Here is an 18,758-nt window from a genome sequence, read left to right as displayed (position 1 = left end):
TTTGATCTTGTTCATAGGGACATGATTTAGGTTCACTTTACTGAATTAATTCCATCTGAATACTCAAGTGAATTGGAGATGGTTTCCTGTAGAGAAGACTGTGTTTTCTTCTACTGGATGTCAAGAATTGAACTAATTTTGGATAACTTTAGTTTCCTGGAAGGTCCTAAATTAATACAGAACGCTCCAAATCACCTCTCCAATTTTATTAACAACCCAAGATTGATTTCTTCATCTCAGGATTGGTACCAGCATTTGTCTGTTGGTCAGCTCTGCCTTCCTTGTTCATGTATTCCTCATGGGCCTCAACTCCAGTTTGTGCTCCTCATTTTAAAAAAATATTGTTTGCTCCATCTTTGGAATTTTCTTTATTTTTCTGGTGAACTCATCAATTATAAAAATTATGTTTCTTTGAATAAATGTAGCCTCTGTTTGCACCTAGCAAGATGATGCTTCAGAATATCCAGTCCAATTTACTATCTTTTGTGACATTTGTCTTTACCTATGTTTCAGTGATCAATCTGAAGGACGTCAGGGCTAAAATTTGGCTAAAATGAGTCATGTGTCCACTTACCATTTTCTAAGGAGAAAACTATAGAGGAGAATTAACAACATATGATCAAAGGAACTTTACAGTTTATGTAATAATATTTTATTGCCATTTTCATTATATTCAGTAGAAACGGTAGTACTAGAAAGAAGAAAATGAGTTTTTAGGAACATAAAACTGGCTTTAAATATTTGAAAACGAGAGAAATTTTATGTTTACAGATTTCAAAAGGCTTTGATATTATATTTCAATGCAGACAGTAACTTATCGTATGATTTGGTTCATTAATAATTGGAGTGATGTTAAGATTTAAACATTTCATAGAATCTCAAATATGACATCGGGTACCACATTTTACAGGGAAAGCACTGTGATTCACCCACTAGTGAGTAAATAATAACTGGGATCTGTAACTATAACCTAGGAGTCCTGCGTTCTAGTCTAATAACTGTTCTCGAAAATATTATTAACTTTTTGGGTATAATAAACAGCAAGCTGCACAGTAAATTGCACATACTAAAGAGTAAGCAACAAAACAAAGTGCACATGCTGTGCAATATGCAAAGCAACAGAATTAGCAATCTGAGACACAACTGAATACAAAATAAAACACACAGTTGTGTTTTGATTAAGGCTCTTTTTAGGGAATTTGCTTCAGCCAAGGCTATGTAACTTCTCTGAGTTTCCATATACTTTATAAGGCTCTCTTTGAATTCCTTTAATTTTTGATCTGATCCCACAGATCCACATTTAGACCTCAGTATTAGGCTGTACAGCCCATTGGTATAGTGATCACCATTTTTCTCCATCAACAGATCCTCAATCAAGTCCATTAGCTCCTTCACTTGGTCATCCTGATTTCTCCCTTCAGCACGGTTATTAAAGGCACAGATTCGCCCACCACATGCTGCCACCAGCTTGCTTAGGGCTTTGTTATCAGAGTTGCGCATGTAATCCATCAGGGAGCCACCACTGAGGTCTTCCTTGTGGGTAAAGAGGACAATTGTGTGTCCCATGGCATCCTCTCCAAAGATCTCCTTCACCCTCTGTGCAGCCTCCTGGTCCTGTGAGGTGTAGCGGCCCAGCTGAGTCACCAGGAGCAGCACATGGGGTCCTGGTACAGAGAGCAAGTAGCACCTCTGCACCTCTTTGTACAGAGCTTCACAGTGGTCCTTCCAAGAAAACATATCTGGTGTGTCAATAATGACAATCTCTCTATCTCCCCAGCTTCCCTGACTTTTGCTGCAAGTCTTAGTCAAGGTCCGGGAACTCAGCTTTGATTCAAATGCTTGCTTCCTGAGGATGCTGTTACCTGCAGCACTTTTGCCAGCTCCTGTTTTGCCCACAAGGATGATTCTCAGCTCAGATCTGCTGGCACATTGGCCCTTTGCATGTGATCCTGTGAGGAGCAAGTTTACTGTGTTATCACCACATTGACCATGGCAGTGGAATTTTTTTTTCTTTTTCTTTCTTTTTTTTGAGACCAAGTCTCACTCTGTCACCCAGGCTGGAGTGCAGTGGCACAATCTAGGCTCACTGCAAGCTCCACCTCCTGGTTTCATGCCATTCTCCTGCCTCAGCTTCCTGAGTAACTGGGACTATAGGCACCCACCATAGCGCCCGGCTAATTTTTTTTTTTTTTTTTTTTTTGTATTTTTAGTAGAGATGGGGTTTCACCCCGTGGTCTTGATCTCCTGACGTCGTGATCTGCCCACCTCCGCCTCCCAAAGTGCTGGGATTACAGGTGTGAGCCACCACGCCCGGCTGGCAGTGGAATATTTTTTATTGGTAAGGAGGTATTCCCCATTATGTAAAAGGATACTCTCACATCTATTTCATGTATGAAATGAAAACTAACTTGATTTCTCTAGGACTGTAGGATATTGCCATTTGGAGCCTAGGAAAACATACTTGGGGACGAGATGGATTTAGAAACATTTCTCATCATGCAATGGTTGCCTGAATCACTCAGTCCTGGATCTCTAGAAGAAAAGTTCTCTGGAGATCAGAGATGTGTAGGCAAGGCCACGGGTTCCATCTCAATGTGGGTCAAGTGACCTGGCTCTGTTTCAAGGCCAGAGGTTTCTCCTCTGACCTTTGCTGGGCAGAGTGGGGTCATGACTACCAGGGAAGTGTCTGGACCAGCAAAATATTAGAATGAGCAGTGTAAAATTATTTTTATTAGTGAAGAAACAACTGAGCTCTTATAAAGGATATCATAATTTTGCTTAGAAAGGATGGCATAATTTTTGTATAAGATAGTCACAGAATATGGTAAACTTCCCTCTCTCCTTCCCCATTTCCCTTCAACGTGGGTAAGGTTCTGGGGAGAGGAGTGAATGGGGACAGAGATATGAAGGAGCTTGAGACTTTAGGGAAAAAATGTGCTTCATTCATTCCCCTTAAAGGGGAAGGCATAGGAGCCATGGTGCCATTTCTGCTGGTCCACATGGCAGTGAAAGGAATGACTTGTCTAGGGCAGGTTCATGGAAGACTCAAGATGCAGCTTTATAGTGGAGAGATGAGGTATTTAACTTGCAAGGTAGGGGTACTCTGACTCCTGAGGGTTAACCCCTTGATTCCTTTACTGTAAGGGAGGAACATTTGACCTGTATGAATGAAATGGAATACCATGATAACAGAAGAATCTTTCTGGAGGGAATATCCAAACAAACTAAGACCCTTCTGCTAAGCCCATTGCCTTTTGGGGTTTAGCTGTTCCTTACTCTCATGTTGCAGAAAGAAAGTTGGAGAAAGAACGTCTACATTGACTACAGAATATCAGAGCTTAGAAGGAACTTAGACTGTACAAAGAAAATGAGCTTTCTGAGAGGCAGCATGCAGTGGTGAAGAATAAAGAATCTGGAGCTGGATTGCTTAGTTTTAATTGTCTTTACATTGCTAGTCATATGATCTTGGACAACTGATTAATTTCTCTGCATGTGATGGTTTACTCCATGTGGTGGTGTTCTAAGTATTAAATAAGTTAATATATGTAAAGAACTTAAAAGAGTGCTGGTGCACTAAAGCACTTAGTGAAAATTAGGCTAGGATTGTTTATAGCAACCTCCTTATAGAGGAAGTAACTTGCATGCAGCGGTTAAGTAACTTGGACAAAGTCCTAAATAGTTAGTGAAATCTACCATTTATTGAGAACTTTTAATGTGCCAGGATCTGTTCCAAGTGGTTTACCTTCATTACCTAATGTACTCCTCCTAGCAATGGTATGAATTAGGGTTAGGTGCTGCAATGCCCACCAGGGTTCTTGTTCTTATTTGGTTCAAATGACCTCTTGGGCTCACAGAACTGCCATGGGCCTCACTGGGACACTAGTCTACTCTAATGGAAATCTTAGCTTGCCAGAGGGACAATGTTGGGCCTTCCACCTAGTAGAAGTCTATGTAGCAATTCATGGAACACTGCAAACTGTTACCTGGGGATGTCCCAGGGCAAGGAGATGGCATCTTGAGCAGTTAGAGAAGCCACCTGGACTCACAGGAGCCAATGTCTCTTATAGCAACCCTGGGGTTTAGCTTCCAGATTCCCTGCAAGGAACATGAGAGTTATAAGAGTCACTCTGCTCAGGGAGGTTCCAAAGAGCTTCCTAGCATGTATTTATAGTTCTTTCAGCATAGATATAATTCGCCCATCAAGAGAAGTTTTCAACCATAAGCAAAGTTCCTAATAATGTTATAGACATTTTACTCTTATTAAATTACTAGAGAATCTGAGCTAAAACGTTTAACCAAAGATTAAATTCTCAGGCAGAAAAGGAAATGGTTTGTCAACCTTTTTACCCATGGGTTCCTTTTATTCACCTTATTTTACACATGAATCTGCAACTTGGCCAAGAACTTAGAGCTATTAAAATTAACCAGTTTTGTAAATGAAAAAGCTGGCAGATGAACCTGCCCGTTTTCTATGCCTGAAGTATTAGTGCTTTGCCATGCTGCTACACCAATACTTGTTGCATATATTTAAGTATTTTCTCTTGCAGCCAAATTGACCAAAACTTATGGACATTTATTCTTATTTTCTGTATGCCAGTGAAGTTATGGCCTCACAGTGGGCATGCAGCATACACTTTTACTTAAAAGGAAGCAGGCATTACATTACAGATTTCTATATTCTGAAAACAGCAGCCAAGCAGCTCCTGATACACCTTGCTGGTGCTTGCTTAGAGGCAGCCAAACTGCTCTATGAAAAACTGTTTTCCTCTCGCCTATGAAAACAGAAATCAAGGGAGTCACTGAAGAGAACTGGTGGGAGTCCTGAGTTGCTGGCCTCCTAGGGAGTGCAGCCTCATTCTCTCCTGTGGGGAGGGTATAGGGAAGAGAATTATCTGCATCCAAAGCCAAGTGAGAGAGTCTCTAAAACATCCACTCATAAATATTGGGCATGTCACCGAAGTTGAGAGATAGGTAGGTCATTTCCCAGATAGGTGTCTGCTGAATGACAGAAACTGGTAAGCCTATCCAAGTGCAGCAAAGTGAAGAGAATTCTTGAGCAAATTTAGAGAGAAGTAAGATATTACCTGGAGTTTGGAGACATGTATAAACATGGAAATTGGTGTCTATTTCCTTTCTGGAGAATTCTAAATTTTGAAGGCAGACTAGAGCCAACTAGGAGACCAGGATAGGGTGTAAGAAGCAATGGCTTAGGGGGTTTCCCATGGACAGAAGGGATCTTATAGAAAATAATGAGGCACAGTTGCCTTGATGAGGCCCTGCCAAAGGCCTGCCTTGTATGACAAGGGGAGTGCAATAGTAAGAGGAAGCCAGGGGTGCCATGAGAGTGGGAGCAGAGGTCTAGTTGGATAATTCAGCCGGAGAGGTCATAGCTTCTGGCGGGAAGCATACAAAGCATCAGCCCCATGGGGCCTCCACAGTGTCCTCGCACAGTGGAGGGTGTCTGCTGTAATGGGGCATGGGATGGCAGTGAGGACCAGCCAGGAGACAACTGCAAAGACAATGGGACTCAAGCACTCCACTTTCTTTCTCCAGTCACCCATCCTCCTGCCTGATGGGGAAAGAGGGACTAGCGTGAGGGTTGAGGAGGCAGAGCTGGAAGGGAGAGGAGGACTTTTGGAAGGTCCAGAGTTCAGGCTGAGGCTGAGGCTGAGACTGAGGTAGAGGAAGGAGAAACTCATACTGAATGTAAGTTTGATATTAGATGGCACCGAACACTACAACACCTGATATATGTGGAATAGGGACTTTAATAGACTATTCTTCTAGTCTGTATCAATCATAAAGGCAACTGCCTGAGATGGCATCAATAAATCAAGATTATGGCCAGGCGTGGCAGCTCATACCTGTAATCCCAGCACTTTGCGAGGCTGAGGCAGGCAGATCACTTGAGGTCAGGAGTTGTAGATCAACCTGGCCCACATGATGAAACCCTGTCTCTACTAAAAATACAAAAATTAGCCAGGCATAGTGACACATGCCTGTAATCCCAGCTACTCAGGAGGCTGAGGCAGGAGAATCACTTGAACCTGAGAGGCAGAGGTTACAGTGAGCCACAGAGTGAGACTGGGCCACAGAGCAAGACTCCATCACCAGCCCCCCAACCAAAACAAAAGGAAATCAAGATTGGATAATAAGAGGCAGTGATGGGAGGGAAAAAGTTGTTTCTCATTTGGATCGCAGCGTTCAGCTTGTTAATAAACAAGTTCCATACACAATGAAGCCAGAGACCTCCTATTTCTCACAGGTGAGGGTTGAGTGTGAAGGGAACTTGGAAGGGAGGAAGATCTGGGCTCTTCTTGACGTAAGAGACTGAAGATAGGGCTGGCGAGGGGCAGAGAGTGAGGAGGAGGGAGTGGGAAAGGGGAGGTCAAGATACAGAGAAAGAGAGAGAGACACCCATACCATACAGATAGCAGAAACAGGTGCAAGAAGAGGAGAGAGAGAGAGAGGACAAGGGAAAGAAAGGGAATGGTAGAGTCAGAGACAGAGAGAGAGAGAGACAAAGAATCTATAGAAGTGTGAGAGAAGGAAGAGAAGACTGAATGGTAGGAGAAGGAATATTTCAAAGAGATCTGAAAGATTTGTGCATAAGGGAAAAGCCTGGATGCATATTTTGGATCCTGGTGAGTATTTTAACAATTTTCAGGCCAGATGTGGTGGTTCATGCCTGTAATCCCAGAACTTTGCAAGGCCGAGGCTGGCGGAAAACCCGTCTCTACTAAAAATAATAATAATAATAAAAAAATAGCTGGGCATGGTGGTGTGTGCCTGTAGTCCTAGCTACTCAGGAGGCTGAGGCAGGAGAATCACTTGAACCTGGGTGGTGGAGGTTGCAGTGAGCCAAGACTGCGCCACTGCACTCCAGCCTGAGTGACAGAGCGAGACACCATCTCAAAACAAACAAACGAACAACAACAACAAAACCAAAACAAAATCCCGCAATTTTCAGCTGCCAGTGGTGGTAGCTGTGGGAGTTAGAATAAGATCCTTCATTCTTTTTTATTTTGCCCCAACATCATCAGAAGAGACACACACACACACACACGAGAAGTCACTTTCTTACCCCAGTGATTGTGTTCATTTTGGTCCATTGGTGTTCCTGAGAAATAGACAGACAAGAAACTTATTTTTCAGTTCTAAATCCTGAAAGATCTTTATTTTTCTTTTCTTTTTCTTTCTTTTTTTCTTTTCTTTCTTTTTTTTTTTTGAGACACAGTTTCACTCTGTCACCCAGGCTGGAGTACAGTGGTGCGATCTTGGCTCACTGCAACCTCCACATCCTGGGTTCAAGTGATTCTCCTGCCTCAGACTCCCGAGTAGCTGGGATTACAGGTGTGCACCACCACCCCTGGCTAATTTTTGTAGTTTTAGTAGAGACAAGGTTTGACCATGTTGGCCAGGCTGGTCTTGAACTCCTGACCTCAAATGATCCACCCGCCTCGGCCTCCCAAAGTGCTGGAATTAAAAGCGTAAGCCACCACGCTAGGCCAAGATCCTTATATTTCTTTTTTTTTTTTTTTTTTTTGAGACGGAGTCTCGCTCTGTCTCCCAGGCTGGAGTGCAGCGGCGGGATCTCGGCTCACTGCAAGCTCCGCCTCCCGGGTTTACGCCATTTTCCTGCCTCAGCCTCCCGAGTAGCTGGGACTACAGGCGCCGCTACCTCGCCCGGCTAGTTTTTTGTATTTTTTTAGTAGAGACGGGGTTTCACCGTGTTCGCCAGGATGGTCTCGATCTCCTGACCTCCTGATCCGCCTGTCTCGGTCTCCCAAAGTGCTGGGATTACAGGCTTGAGCCACCGCGCCCGGCCAGATCCTTATATTTCTAAACAACCATGCTTCATTTGTCTACTAATAAGGGACAAGATGGGTGGGAAAAGAATGCCTTCCTACTTTACAGAGAACTGGAATCACTTGCTGAGGAGCTGAGAAGTGGGTTTCGTTCGTAAGCCTCACGCCCAGTTCTCTCTCGCTTCCTTCCTCCCGTCCTCTCACAGGTCAGCCCGGCTCCCTTCTGTTTTTGTTTTGCCTGCACACTCTTCCCTTCTGTCAGCTTTCTTTGTAGGTGTGCCTTCCCTTACACCTGAGGCTCAGTCCTCCCTTTCCCTCTCTTTCTTTTTCTACCTTGCCTCCTTCCCTCCTCTACTCTCTCCAAACCTCCTCCCTCATGTTGAGTCTTTGCTGAGAGACTCAATGAATTAAGATTATGACTCTGGGAAGCCGTGCAATCCTTTAAGCCAGAAATACACTTCACTTGATCCATCAATTGCTTGAATTTTCCTTATTCCCCAACAGCCATTGGTTATAAAGTCCTTGCAATCTAGGAACTACTATGCAGTGAGAAGTATCGGTACATTTTCATCAGCTAGTTTCTCTTGCTTAAATCTGGCAGGCATAGACCAAGCCTACAAGCACAGAAAACTGAAAGCCACATGTTAATGCCCAGATTCTTCCCAGTTAGCACTTTTTATTGGCTTTATACTATGGAAATTCTTTCTTTGCCAGTGATGTGTAAAGTAAATTGCACCAGTTTCCTGTAAACTGGCTTCACTTAAGGAAAAGGCAGTCACTCTAAATTGTTTCTCTTAAAATAGGACAAATTTGTTCTAGGAAAAATGAAAATGTTTGTGCATGGCTTGGAACCTAGAAATCAACACTGCAAAACTTTTTGTAAATCTTGGCTTACCTGATTTACTGTCCAAAGAAACAGTTGGCTCCCTGTTCAGTCCTGTTATCATGTAGCTCAGCTCTAAGAGAAAAAGAAAGTAAAACCAAAACTCCAGTTGGTCTTCCTCTCTTGAATCTTCACTGAGCTTCCTGACTGCTAACAAACCCCACCACGTGCCTGTGTCTGAAATTCTCTTTCATGCCATTAAACAAAATAAAGTTTAAATGGAAAGTTAATCAGTAGTTATTTACTGTCATGTGGGCCAACTGTCTCTTCTCAAAAGTGAAAAAAGAGTGTTTTAATTATTTCATCTGGACTAGAAAGAAAGGCACGAATGCCAAGGAAGTTGGTAGATTTCAGTCCTTCCCAGCTGGGATATGTCCCAACAGTTAGAAGTTTGTCTAGATGCAAATGACCCCCTGAGAAGGGCTTAAACCTCATTCACACTGGCAGCAGGGATTGTTCTAAAGCAGATGCCACTGGGAGAAAAGAGGAGCCTCTGATAGGCACTGCCCAGGGGAAGAAGGGCACAGAAAGGGGAACCTGAGGGGGCCGGTGTTGTACAAGTCTGATTGTAAGGACCATTAACAATCAAAACATTTTTACATAATTCATTCATGGCTTCTAGGTTTCTGGGCCTTTCTTCCCTGTCCAGCTCTGTAATTTCAGAGAACCTCCCTGTGGGGAGAAATTGTCTAGGAAATATCTATAGTGATAATCTGGAGTGGTTTATATTCAAGAAGAATAACGCTAATAATTAAAGTTGAAATCATCCAAATATTCTTTTTCTTATACATAGGGCAGTTGCCACAGCAGGGGAAGAAAGACATGGAATTTGTATTGTCTTTAAATACCCCCAGATTAGTAGTGATATGCATTGCTTTCTTTCCAAACTCATTGGTCAAGAATAATCACATAGCCCTAGGCTCCTAATCACATGGCTCTCCTATCCAGAGGTGACAACATGCTAGCAGCCCTTGCTCTCGGTGCCTCCTCAGCCTCAGCGTCCACTCTGGCAGTGCTTGAGGAGCACTTCAGCCCTCCACGGCACTGTGGGAGCCCCTCTCTGGGCTGGCTGAGGCTGCAGCCGGCTCCCTCTGCTTTGCAGGGAGGTGTGGAGGGAGAGGCACCGGCTGGGTGCTGCACGAACAGTCCAGCGCGAGTTCCCGCGGGCATGGGCACTTCTCCCCCGCCGGCACTCAGAGTGGCTGACCAGCGCCTCCAGCCCAGGGCAGTGAGGGGCTTAGCACCTGGGCCAGCAGCTGCGGTGGGTGGGCCGGTCCGAGCAGTGCGGCAGGCCGGTGCTGTGCTCCAGCTCTCACTGGGCCTCAGCTGCCTCTTCGCGCGCTGCCCCCTGCTCCACAGCACTCAGTGCCATCAACCGCCCAGGGGCTGAAGAGTACAGGTGCAAATGACCCCCTGAGAAGTGGATTCCTCGGGACTGGCAGGGCAGCTCCACCAAGGGAATACACTAGGTGAAGCCAGCTGGCTCCTGAGTCTAGTGGGGACTTGGAGAACTTTTATGTCTACCTAAGGGATTGTAAATAGACCAATCAGTACTCTGTGTCTAGCTAAAGGTTTGTATATACACCAATCAGTACTCTGTATCTACCTAACCTAGTGGGGACTTGGAGAACTTTTATGTCTAGCTAGCCGATTGTAAATGCACCAAGCACTCTGTGTCTAGCTTAGGGATTGTAAATGCACCAATCAGCACTCTGTCAAAATGGACCAATCAGCTCTCTGTAAAATGGACCAATCAGCAGGATGTGGGTGGGGCCAGATGAGGGAATAAAAGCAGGCTCTCCCGCCAGCCAGCTGGGGCAACCGGCACTGGTGTCCTTCCACATGGGGAGGCTTTGTGTTTCCCCTCTGCAATAACTCTTGCTATCACTCACTCTTTGGGTCCACCCTGCTTTTATGAGCTGTAACACTCACCCTGAAGGTCTGCAGCTTCCCATCTGAGGCTAGTGAGACCACAAACCCTTCGGGAAGAACAAACAATTTCAGACGTGCTGCTTTTAAGATCTGTAACACTCACTGCGAAGGTCTGCAGCTTCACTCCTGAAGCCAGCGAGACCAAGAACCAACCAGAAGGAAGAAACTGGGGACACACCATCTTTAAGAACTGTAACACTCACCGTGAGGGTCCACAGTTTCGTTCTTGAAGCCATTGAGACCAAGAACCCACCAATTCTGGAGACACTATGATGGAGACTGGGGAATGCAGTGGACCCTAAGGAACCTGGGTGAACACTACCACCTTTATAACACACAATTGTTGTTTTGTTTCATTTTCTTCCAGATCCTTTACTGTACAATCTCATAAGTGTGCTTGAAGAACAATACACAGGCAACTCCTGCTTGATATCTATAATCTGTAAGTCTATAATTTAGTCCGAAAAATGAAATATTCTGTGTAAAAACACTAACTGGGGCCTATTTCTTATTGTTTTATGTGTGAAACCAAGGTAATGTAATATGCATCAAACTGAAAGCTTACCAATTTTCTAAATCATAAATAGAATTTATGAGAAAAAACTGTCAACTTAGAATACCAGAATTATAATATATGCTTCTCTGAATACCAAAAAAGAATACTTCAGGCTTATTTTATTTTATTTTATTTTGATTTGGAGTCTCACTTGTCACCCAGGCTGGAGTGCAGTGGCACAATCTCGGCTCAATGCAATCTCCACCTCCTGAGTTCAAGCAATTAGCCTGCCGCAGTCTCCCAAGTAGCTGGAATTACGGGCGCTGGCCGCCAGGCCAGGCTAATTTTTTGTATGTATGTATGTATGTATGTATTTATTTATTTAAATAGAGACGGGGTTTCACTGTGTTAGCCAGGATGGTCTTGATCTGCTAACCTCATGATCCGTCCGCTTTGGCCTCCCGAAGTGCTAGGAATACAGGCGTGACCCACTGCGTCTGGCCCAATAATTTAGGTTTATAAATAAAAAATATTGGATAACGTAAGTGGGAGTGCAAGGCATCTACAGGTCTAATGAATTCAGTGGATCACCTACACGACACATGTTCATTTCATCTAACTGTCCATTTTCAGTGTTGGCTTTATCTTACTTTGGTAGAAAGACGGATTTGCAGTTCCATAAATTAGGGTCAGGAACAGCAGTGTCTAGAGAAAAGTTTATAATTTTCCTTTTCTGTAACTGTTCTTTAAGGAAAAAACTTTAATAAAAACAAAAATGATAAATATATATATAATAACAGATTCAAAATACATGAAACAAAAATTGTCAGGACTAGAGGGAGAAAGAAGGCCACAAGCAGCTGGAGATTTTAATACTTCTTTTTTAGTGGTTGATAGAATAACTTGATAAAAAAATTCATGATGATATAGAAGATCAGAAAAGTACTATTAACCATCTTGAGATAACTGATACTTATAAAACATTATGCTTTACAACTGCAGAATATGTATTCTTTTTCAAGTGAACATCTACTTTCATGAAGACATAATATGATGGAAAGTAGTCTCAATAAATTTGAAACTACTGAAACCATACAGAGTATGTTCTCTGACAACAATTGGATGATGCAAAGAAATCAATAACAATATGATGTCTAGATAATGCCCAAATGTGTCAAAATTTGAAAACTGATAATGAAAACAAAACTTACCATAACTCATTGAATGTAGTTAAATCAGTGCTTAAAAGGCAGTATATAGCTGTGTTTATACAAAAAAGATAGAAAGGAAGAAAGAAAGGAAGTATGGAAGAGAAAGAGAAAGGAAGGAATCCTTGCCACAGCTAGGAGAAAAAATTCTCAAAAATGTATCTCGAAAAATATGTTATTCATGATAAAGAACTTTTTATAACTCAATAATTTAAAGAAGACACATAACCTAATAAAAATGGGCAAAAATTGAACAGATACTTCAGAAAAGGAGATATACAAATAACCCAGTTGTTTAACATCTTTTTTTTTCAACTTTTAAGTTCAGGGGTGTATGTGCAAGTTAGTGATATAGGTAAACATGTGTCATAGAAGTTTGTTGTACAGATTATTTTATTACCCAAGTATTAAGCTTAGTACTCAATAAGTCTTTTTTCTCATCCTCTCCTCCTCCTACTCTTAACCCTCTGGTAATCCCCAGTGTCTGATGTTCACTTCTATGTGTTCATCTATTCTCATCATTTACCTTCCACTTATAAGGGAGAATATGCAATATTTGGCTTTATGTTCTTGTGTTAGTTTGCTAAGGATAATGGCCTCCAGCTCCATCCATGTTCCTGCAAAGGATATGATCTCATTCATTTTTATGGCTGCAGAGTATTCTATGGTGCATATGTACTGCATTTTCTTTATCCAGTCTACCATTGTTGGGGATTTAGGTTGATTCCATGTCTTTGCTATTGTGAATAGTGCTGCAGTGAACATACATGTGTCTTTATGACAGAATGATTTATATTTCTTTGAGTATACACCCAGTAATTGGATTACTGGGTCAAATGGTAGTTCTGTTTTTAGATCTTTGAGGAAATACCACATTGCTTTCCATAAATGTTGAATTAATTTACACTCCTACCAATGGTGTATAAGTGTTCCCTTTTCTCGGCAACCTCACCAGCATCTGTTAATTTTTGACTTCTTAATAATAGTCGTTTGGACTGGTGTGAGATGGTCTCTCATTGTTGTTTTGATTTGCATTTCTCTAATGATCAGTGATGTTGAGCATTTTTTCATATGCTTGTTGGCTGCATGTATGTCTTCTTTTGAAAAGTGTCTGTTCATGTCCTTTGCCCACTTTTTTTTTTATACTTTAAGTTCTAGGGTACATGTGCACAACGTGCAGGTTTGTTACATGTGTATACATGTGCCATGTTGGTGTGCTGCACCCGTTAACTCGTCATTTACATTAGGTATATCTCCTAATGCTATCCCTCCCCCGCCCCTCCCCACAATAGGACCCAGTGTGTGATAATCCCCTTCCTGTGTCCAAGTGATCTCATTGTTCAATTCCTACCTATGAGTGAGAACATGCGGTATTTGGTTTTCTGTTCTTGCGATAGTTTGCTGAGAAGGATGGTTTCCAGCTGCATCCATGTCCCTACAAAGGACATTAACTCATCCTTTTTTATGGCTGCATAGTATTCCATGGTGTATACGTGCCACATTTTCTTAACCCAGTCTGTCACTGATGGACATTTGGGTTGATTCCAAGTCTTTGCTATTGTGAATACTGCCGCAATAAACATACGTGTGCATGTGTCTTTATAGCAGCATGATTTATAATCCTTTGGGTATATACCCAGTAATGAGATGGCGGGGTCAAATGGTATTTCTAGTTCTAAATCCTTGAGGAATCACCACATTGTGTTCCATAATGGTTGAACTAGTTTACGGTCCCACCAACAGTGTAAAAGTGTTCCTATTTCTCCACATCCTCTCCAGCACCTGTTGTTTCCTGACTTTTTAATGATTTCCATTCTAACTGGTGTGAGATGGTATCTCATTGTGGTTTTGATTTGCATTTCTCTGATGGCGAGTGATTATGGGCATTTTTTCATGTGTCTGTTGGCTGTATGCATGTCTTCTTTTGAGAAATGTCTGTTCATATCCTTTGCCCACTTTTGGATGGGGTTGTTTGTTTTTTTCTTGTAAATTTGTTTGAGTTCTTTGTAGGTTCTGGATATTAGCCCTTTGTCAGATGAGTAGATTGCAAAGATTTTCTCCCATTCTGTAGGCTGCCTGTTGACTCTGATGATAGTTTCTTTTGCTGTGCAGAAGCTCTGTAGTTTAATTAGATCCTATTTGTCAATTTTGGCTTTTGCTGCCGTTGCTTTTGGTGTTTTAGACATGAATTCCTTGCCCATGCCTGTGTCCTGAATGGTATTTCCTAGGTTTTCTTCTAGGGTTTTTATGGTTTTAGGTCTAACATTTCAGTCTCTAATCCATCTTGAATTAATTTTCATATAAAGAGTAAGGAAAGGATCCAGTTTCAGCTTTCTACTTATGGCTAGCCAATTTTCCCAGCACCATTTATTAACTAGGGAATCCTTTCCCCATTTCTTGTTTTTGTCAAGTTTGTCAAAGATCAGATGGCTGTAGATATGTGGTATTATTTCTATGGGCTCTGTTCTGTTCCATTGGCCTATATGTCTGTTTTGGTACCAGTACCATGCTGTTTTGGTTACTGTGGCCTTTTAGTATGGTTTGAAGTCAGGTAGCGTGATGCCTCCAGCTTTGTTCTTTTGGATTGTCTTGGCAATGCGGGGTCTTTTTTGGTTGCATATGAACTTTAGCGCAGTTTTTTCCAATTCTGTGTAGAAAGTCATTTGTAGCTTAATGGGTATGGCATTGAATCTATAAATTACCTTGGGCAGTATGGCCATTTTCTTTTCTTTATTATTATACTTTAAGTTCTAGGGTACATGTGCATAACTTGCAGGTTTGTTACATATGTATGCTTGTGCCATGTTGGTGTGCTGCACCCATCAACTTGTCAGCACCCATCAACTCGTCATTTACATCAGGTATAACTCCCAATGCAATCCCTCCCCACTTCCCCCTCCCCATAATAGGCCCTGGTGTGTGATGTTCCCTTTCCCAAGTCCAAGTGATCTCATTGTTCAGTTCCCACCTATGAGTGAGAACATGCGGTGTTTGGTTTTCTGTTCTTGCAATAGTTTGCTGAGAATGATGGTTTCCAGCTGCATCCAGGTCCCTACAAAGGACACAAACTCATCCTTTTTTATGGCTGCATAGTATTCCATGGTGTATATGTGCCACATTTTCTTAATCCAGTCTGTCACTGATGGACATTTGGGTTGATTCCAAGTCTGCTATTGTGAATAGTGCCGCAATGAACATACGTGTGCATGCGTCTTTATAGCAGCATGGTTTATAATCCTTTGGGTATATAACCATAATGGGATGGCTGGGTCATATGGTACTTCTAGTTCTAGATCCTTGAGGAATCACCATACTGTTTTCCATAATGGTTGAACTAGTTTACAATCCCACCAACAGTATAAAAGTGTTCCTGTTTGTCCACATCCTCTCCAGCACCTGTTGTTTCCTGACTTTTTAATGATTGCCATTCTGACTGGTGTGAGATGGTATCTCATTGTGGTTTTGATTTGCATTTCTCTGATGGCCAGTGATGACAAGCATTTTTTCATGTCTCTGTTGGCTGTATGCATGTCTTCTTTTGAGAAATATCTGTTCATATCCTTTGCCCACTTTTTGATGGGGTTGTTTGTTTTTTTCTTGTAAATTTGTTTGAGTTCTTTGTAGGTTCTAAATATTAGCCCTTTGTCAGATGAGTAGATTGCAAAATTTTTCTCCCATTCTGTCAGTTGCCTGTTGACTCTGATGATAGTTTCTTTTGCCGTGCAGAAGCTCTGTAGTTTCATTAGATCCTATTTGTCAATTTTGGCTTTTGTTGCTGTTGCTTTTGGTGTTTTAGACATGAAGTCCTTGCCCATGCCTATGTCCTGAATGGTATTACCTAGGTTATCTTCTAGGATTTTTATGGTATTAGGTCTAACATTTAAGTCTCTAATCCATCTTGAATTAATTTTCATATAAAGAGTAAGGAAAGGATCCAGTTGCAGCTTTCTACTTATGGCTAGCCAATTTTCCCAGCACCATTTATTAACTAGGGAATCCTTTCCCCATTTCTTGTTTTTGTCAAGTTTGTCAAAGATCAGATGGCTGTAGATGTGTGGTATTATTTCTGAGGGTTCTGTTCTGTTCCATTGGTCTATATCTCTGTTTTGGTACCAGTACCATTCTGTTTTGGTTACTGTAGCCTTGTAGTATAGTTTGAAGTCAGGTAGCATGATGCCTCCAGCTTTGTTCTTTTGACTTAGGATTGTCTTGGCAATGCGGGCTCTTTTTTGGTTCCATATGAACTTTAAAGCAGTTTTTTCCAATTGTGTAAAGAAACTCATTGGTAGCTTGATGGGGATGGCATTCAGTCTGTAAATCACCTTGGGCGGTATGGCCATTTTCATGATATTGAGTCTTTCTATCCATGAGTATGGTATGTTCTTCCATTTGTTTGTGTCCTCTTTTATTTCAGTGAGCAGTGGTTTGTAGTTCTCCTTGAAGAGGTCCTTTACATCCTTTGTAAGTTGGATTCCTAGGTATTTTATTCTCTTTGAAGCAATTGTGAATGGAAGTTCATTCATGATTTGGCTCTCTGTTTGTCTGTTACTGGTGTATAAGAATGCTACTGATTTTTGCACATTAATTTTGTATCTGAGACTTTGCTGAAGTTTCTTATCAGCTTAAGGAGATTTTGGGCTGAGATGATGGAGTTTTCTAAATATACAATCATGTCATCTGCAAACAGGGACAATTTCACTTCTTTTTTTCCTAACTGAATACCATTTATTTCTTTCTCTTGCTTGATTTTCCTAGCCAGAACTTCCAACACTATGTTGAATAGGAGTGGTGAGAGAGGGCATCCCTGTCTTGTGCCAGTTTTCAAAGGGAATGCTTCCAGTTTTTGCCCATTCAGTATGATACTGGCTGTGGGTTTGTCATAAACAGCTCTTATTATTTTGAGATATGTTCCATCAATACCGAATTTATTGAGAGTTTTTAGCATGAAGGGCTGTTGAATTTTGTCAAAGGACTTTTCTGCATCTATTGAGATAGTCATGTGGTTTTTATCTTTGGTTCTGTTTATATGCTGGATTATGTTTATTGATTTGCATATGTTGAACCAGCCTTGCATCCCAGGGATGAAGCCCACTTGATCGTGGTGGATAAGCTTTTTGATGTGCTGCTGGATTCGGTTTGCCAGTATTTTATTGAGGATTTTTGCATCGATGTTCATCAGGGATATTGGTCTAAAATTCTCTTTTTTTGTTATATCTCTGTCAGGCTTTGGTATCAGGGTGATATTGGCCTTGTAAAATGAGTTAGCGAGGATTCCTTCTTTTTCTATTGATTGGAATAGTTTCAGAAGGAATGGTACCAACTCCTCCTTGTACCTCTGGTAGAATTTGGCTGTGAATCCATCTGGTCCTGGACTGTTTTTGGTTGGTAGTCTATTAATTATCGCCTCAATTTCAGAGCCTGCTATTGGTCTATTCAGGGATTCAACTTCTTCCTGGTTTAGTCTTGGGAGATTGTAAGTGTCCAGGAAATTATCCATTTCTTCTAGTTTTTCTAGTTTATTTGCATAGAGGAGTTTATAGTATTCTCTGATGGTAGTTTGTATTTCTGTGGGGTCGGTGGTGATATCCCCTTTATCATTTTTTTATTGCATCTATTTGATTCTTCTCTCTTTTCTTCTTTATTAGTCTTGCTAGCAGTCTGTCCGTTTTGTTGGTATTTTCAAAAAACCAGCTCTGTATTCATTGATTTTTTGGAGGGATTTTTGTGTATCTCCTTCAGTTCTGCTCTGATCTTAGTTATTTCTTGCCTTCTGCTAGCTTTTGAACGTGTTTGCTCTTGCTTCTCTAGTTCTTTTAGTTGTGCTGTTGGGGTGTCAATTTTAGATCTTTCCTACTTTCTCTTGTGGGCATTTAGTACTGTAAATTTCCCTCTACACACTGCTTTAAATGTGTCCCAGAGATTCTGGTATGTTGTATCTTTGTTCTCATTGGTTTCAAAGAACATCTTTATTTCTGCCTTCATTTTGTTATGTACCCAGTAGTCATTCAGGAGCAGGTTGTTCAGTTTGCATGTAGTTGAGCGGTTTTGATTGAGTTTCTTAGTCCTGAGTTCTAGTTTGCACTGTGGTCTGAGAGACATTTTGTTATAATTTCTATTGTTTTACATTTGCTGAGGAGTGCTTTACTTCCAACTATGTGGTCGATTTTGGAATAAGTGCGATGAAGTGCTGAGAAGAATATATTCTGTTGATTTTTGGTGGAGAGTTCTGTAGATGTCTATTAGGTCCACTTGGTGCAGAGTGAGTTCAATTCCTGGATATCCTTGTTAACTTTCTGTCTTGTTGATCTGTCTTATGTTGACAGCGGGGTGTTAGTGTCTCCTGTTATTATTGTATGGGAGTCTACTCTCTTTGTAAGTCTCTAAGGACTTGCTTTATGAATCTGGGTGCTCCTGTATTGGGTGCATATATA

The 18,758-nt window shown here is 41.6% G+C and overlaps 1 protein-coding gene across 2 annotated transcripts; it reads right to left on the bottom strand.

The window, feature by feature from the left end:
* Positions 1–629: 629 nt before the first annotated feature.
* On the bottom strand, positions 630–8,822 carry GIMAP2 (GTPase, IMAP family member 2). 2 transcript variants are annotated; one of them, XM_023225494.1, is made up of 4 exons: positions 8,704–8,777; positions 7,085–7,120; positions 3,984–4,095; positions 630–1,949 (listed from the first exon to the last, which is right to left on the bottom strand). In XM_023225494.1, exons 3-4 carry the CDS (start codon positions 4,012–4,014, stop codon positions 964–966), a joined length of 1,017 nt encoding a protein of 338 aa, XP_023081262.1. In that variant the 5' UTR covers positions 4,015–4,095; positions 7,085–7,120; positions 8,704–8,777; the 3' UTR covers positions 630–963. The 2 variants fall into 2 exon arrangements, with proteins under 2 accessions (XP_023081262.1, XP_023081261.1); XM_023225493.1 differs by lacking the exon at positions 3,984–4,095 and having other exon boundaries at positions 8,704–8,822.
* Positions 8,823–18,758: the final 9,936 nt, after the last annotated feature.

The sequence above is a fragment of the Piliocolobus tephrosceles genome, chromosome 8, assembly GCF_002776525.5.
Source record: "Piliocolobus tephrosceles isolate RC106 chromosome 8, ASM277652v3, whole genome shotgun sequence".
NCBI lineage: Eukaryota > Metazoa > Chordata > Mammalia > Primates > Cercopithecidae > Piliocolobus > Piliocolobus tephrosceles.
The sequence above is the reverse complement of the archived record's forward strand: the minus strand, read 5'-3'. Positions and strand labels throughout refer to the sequence as shown.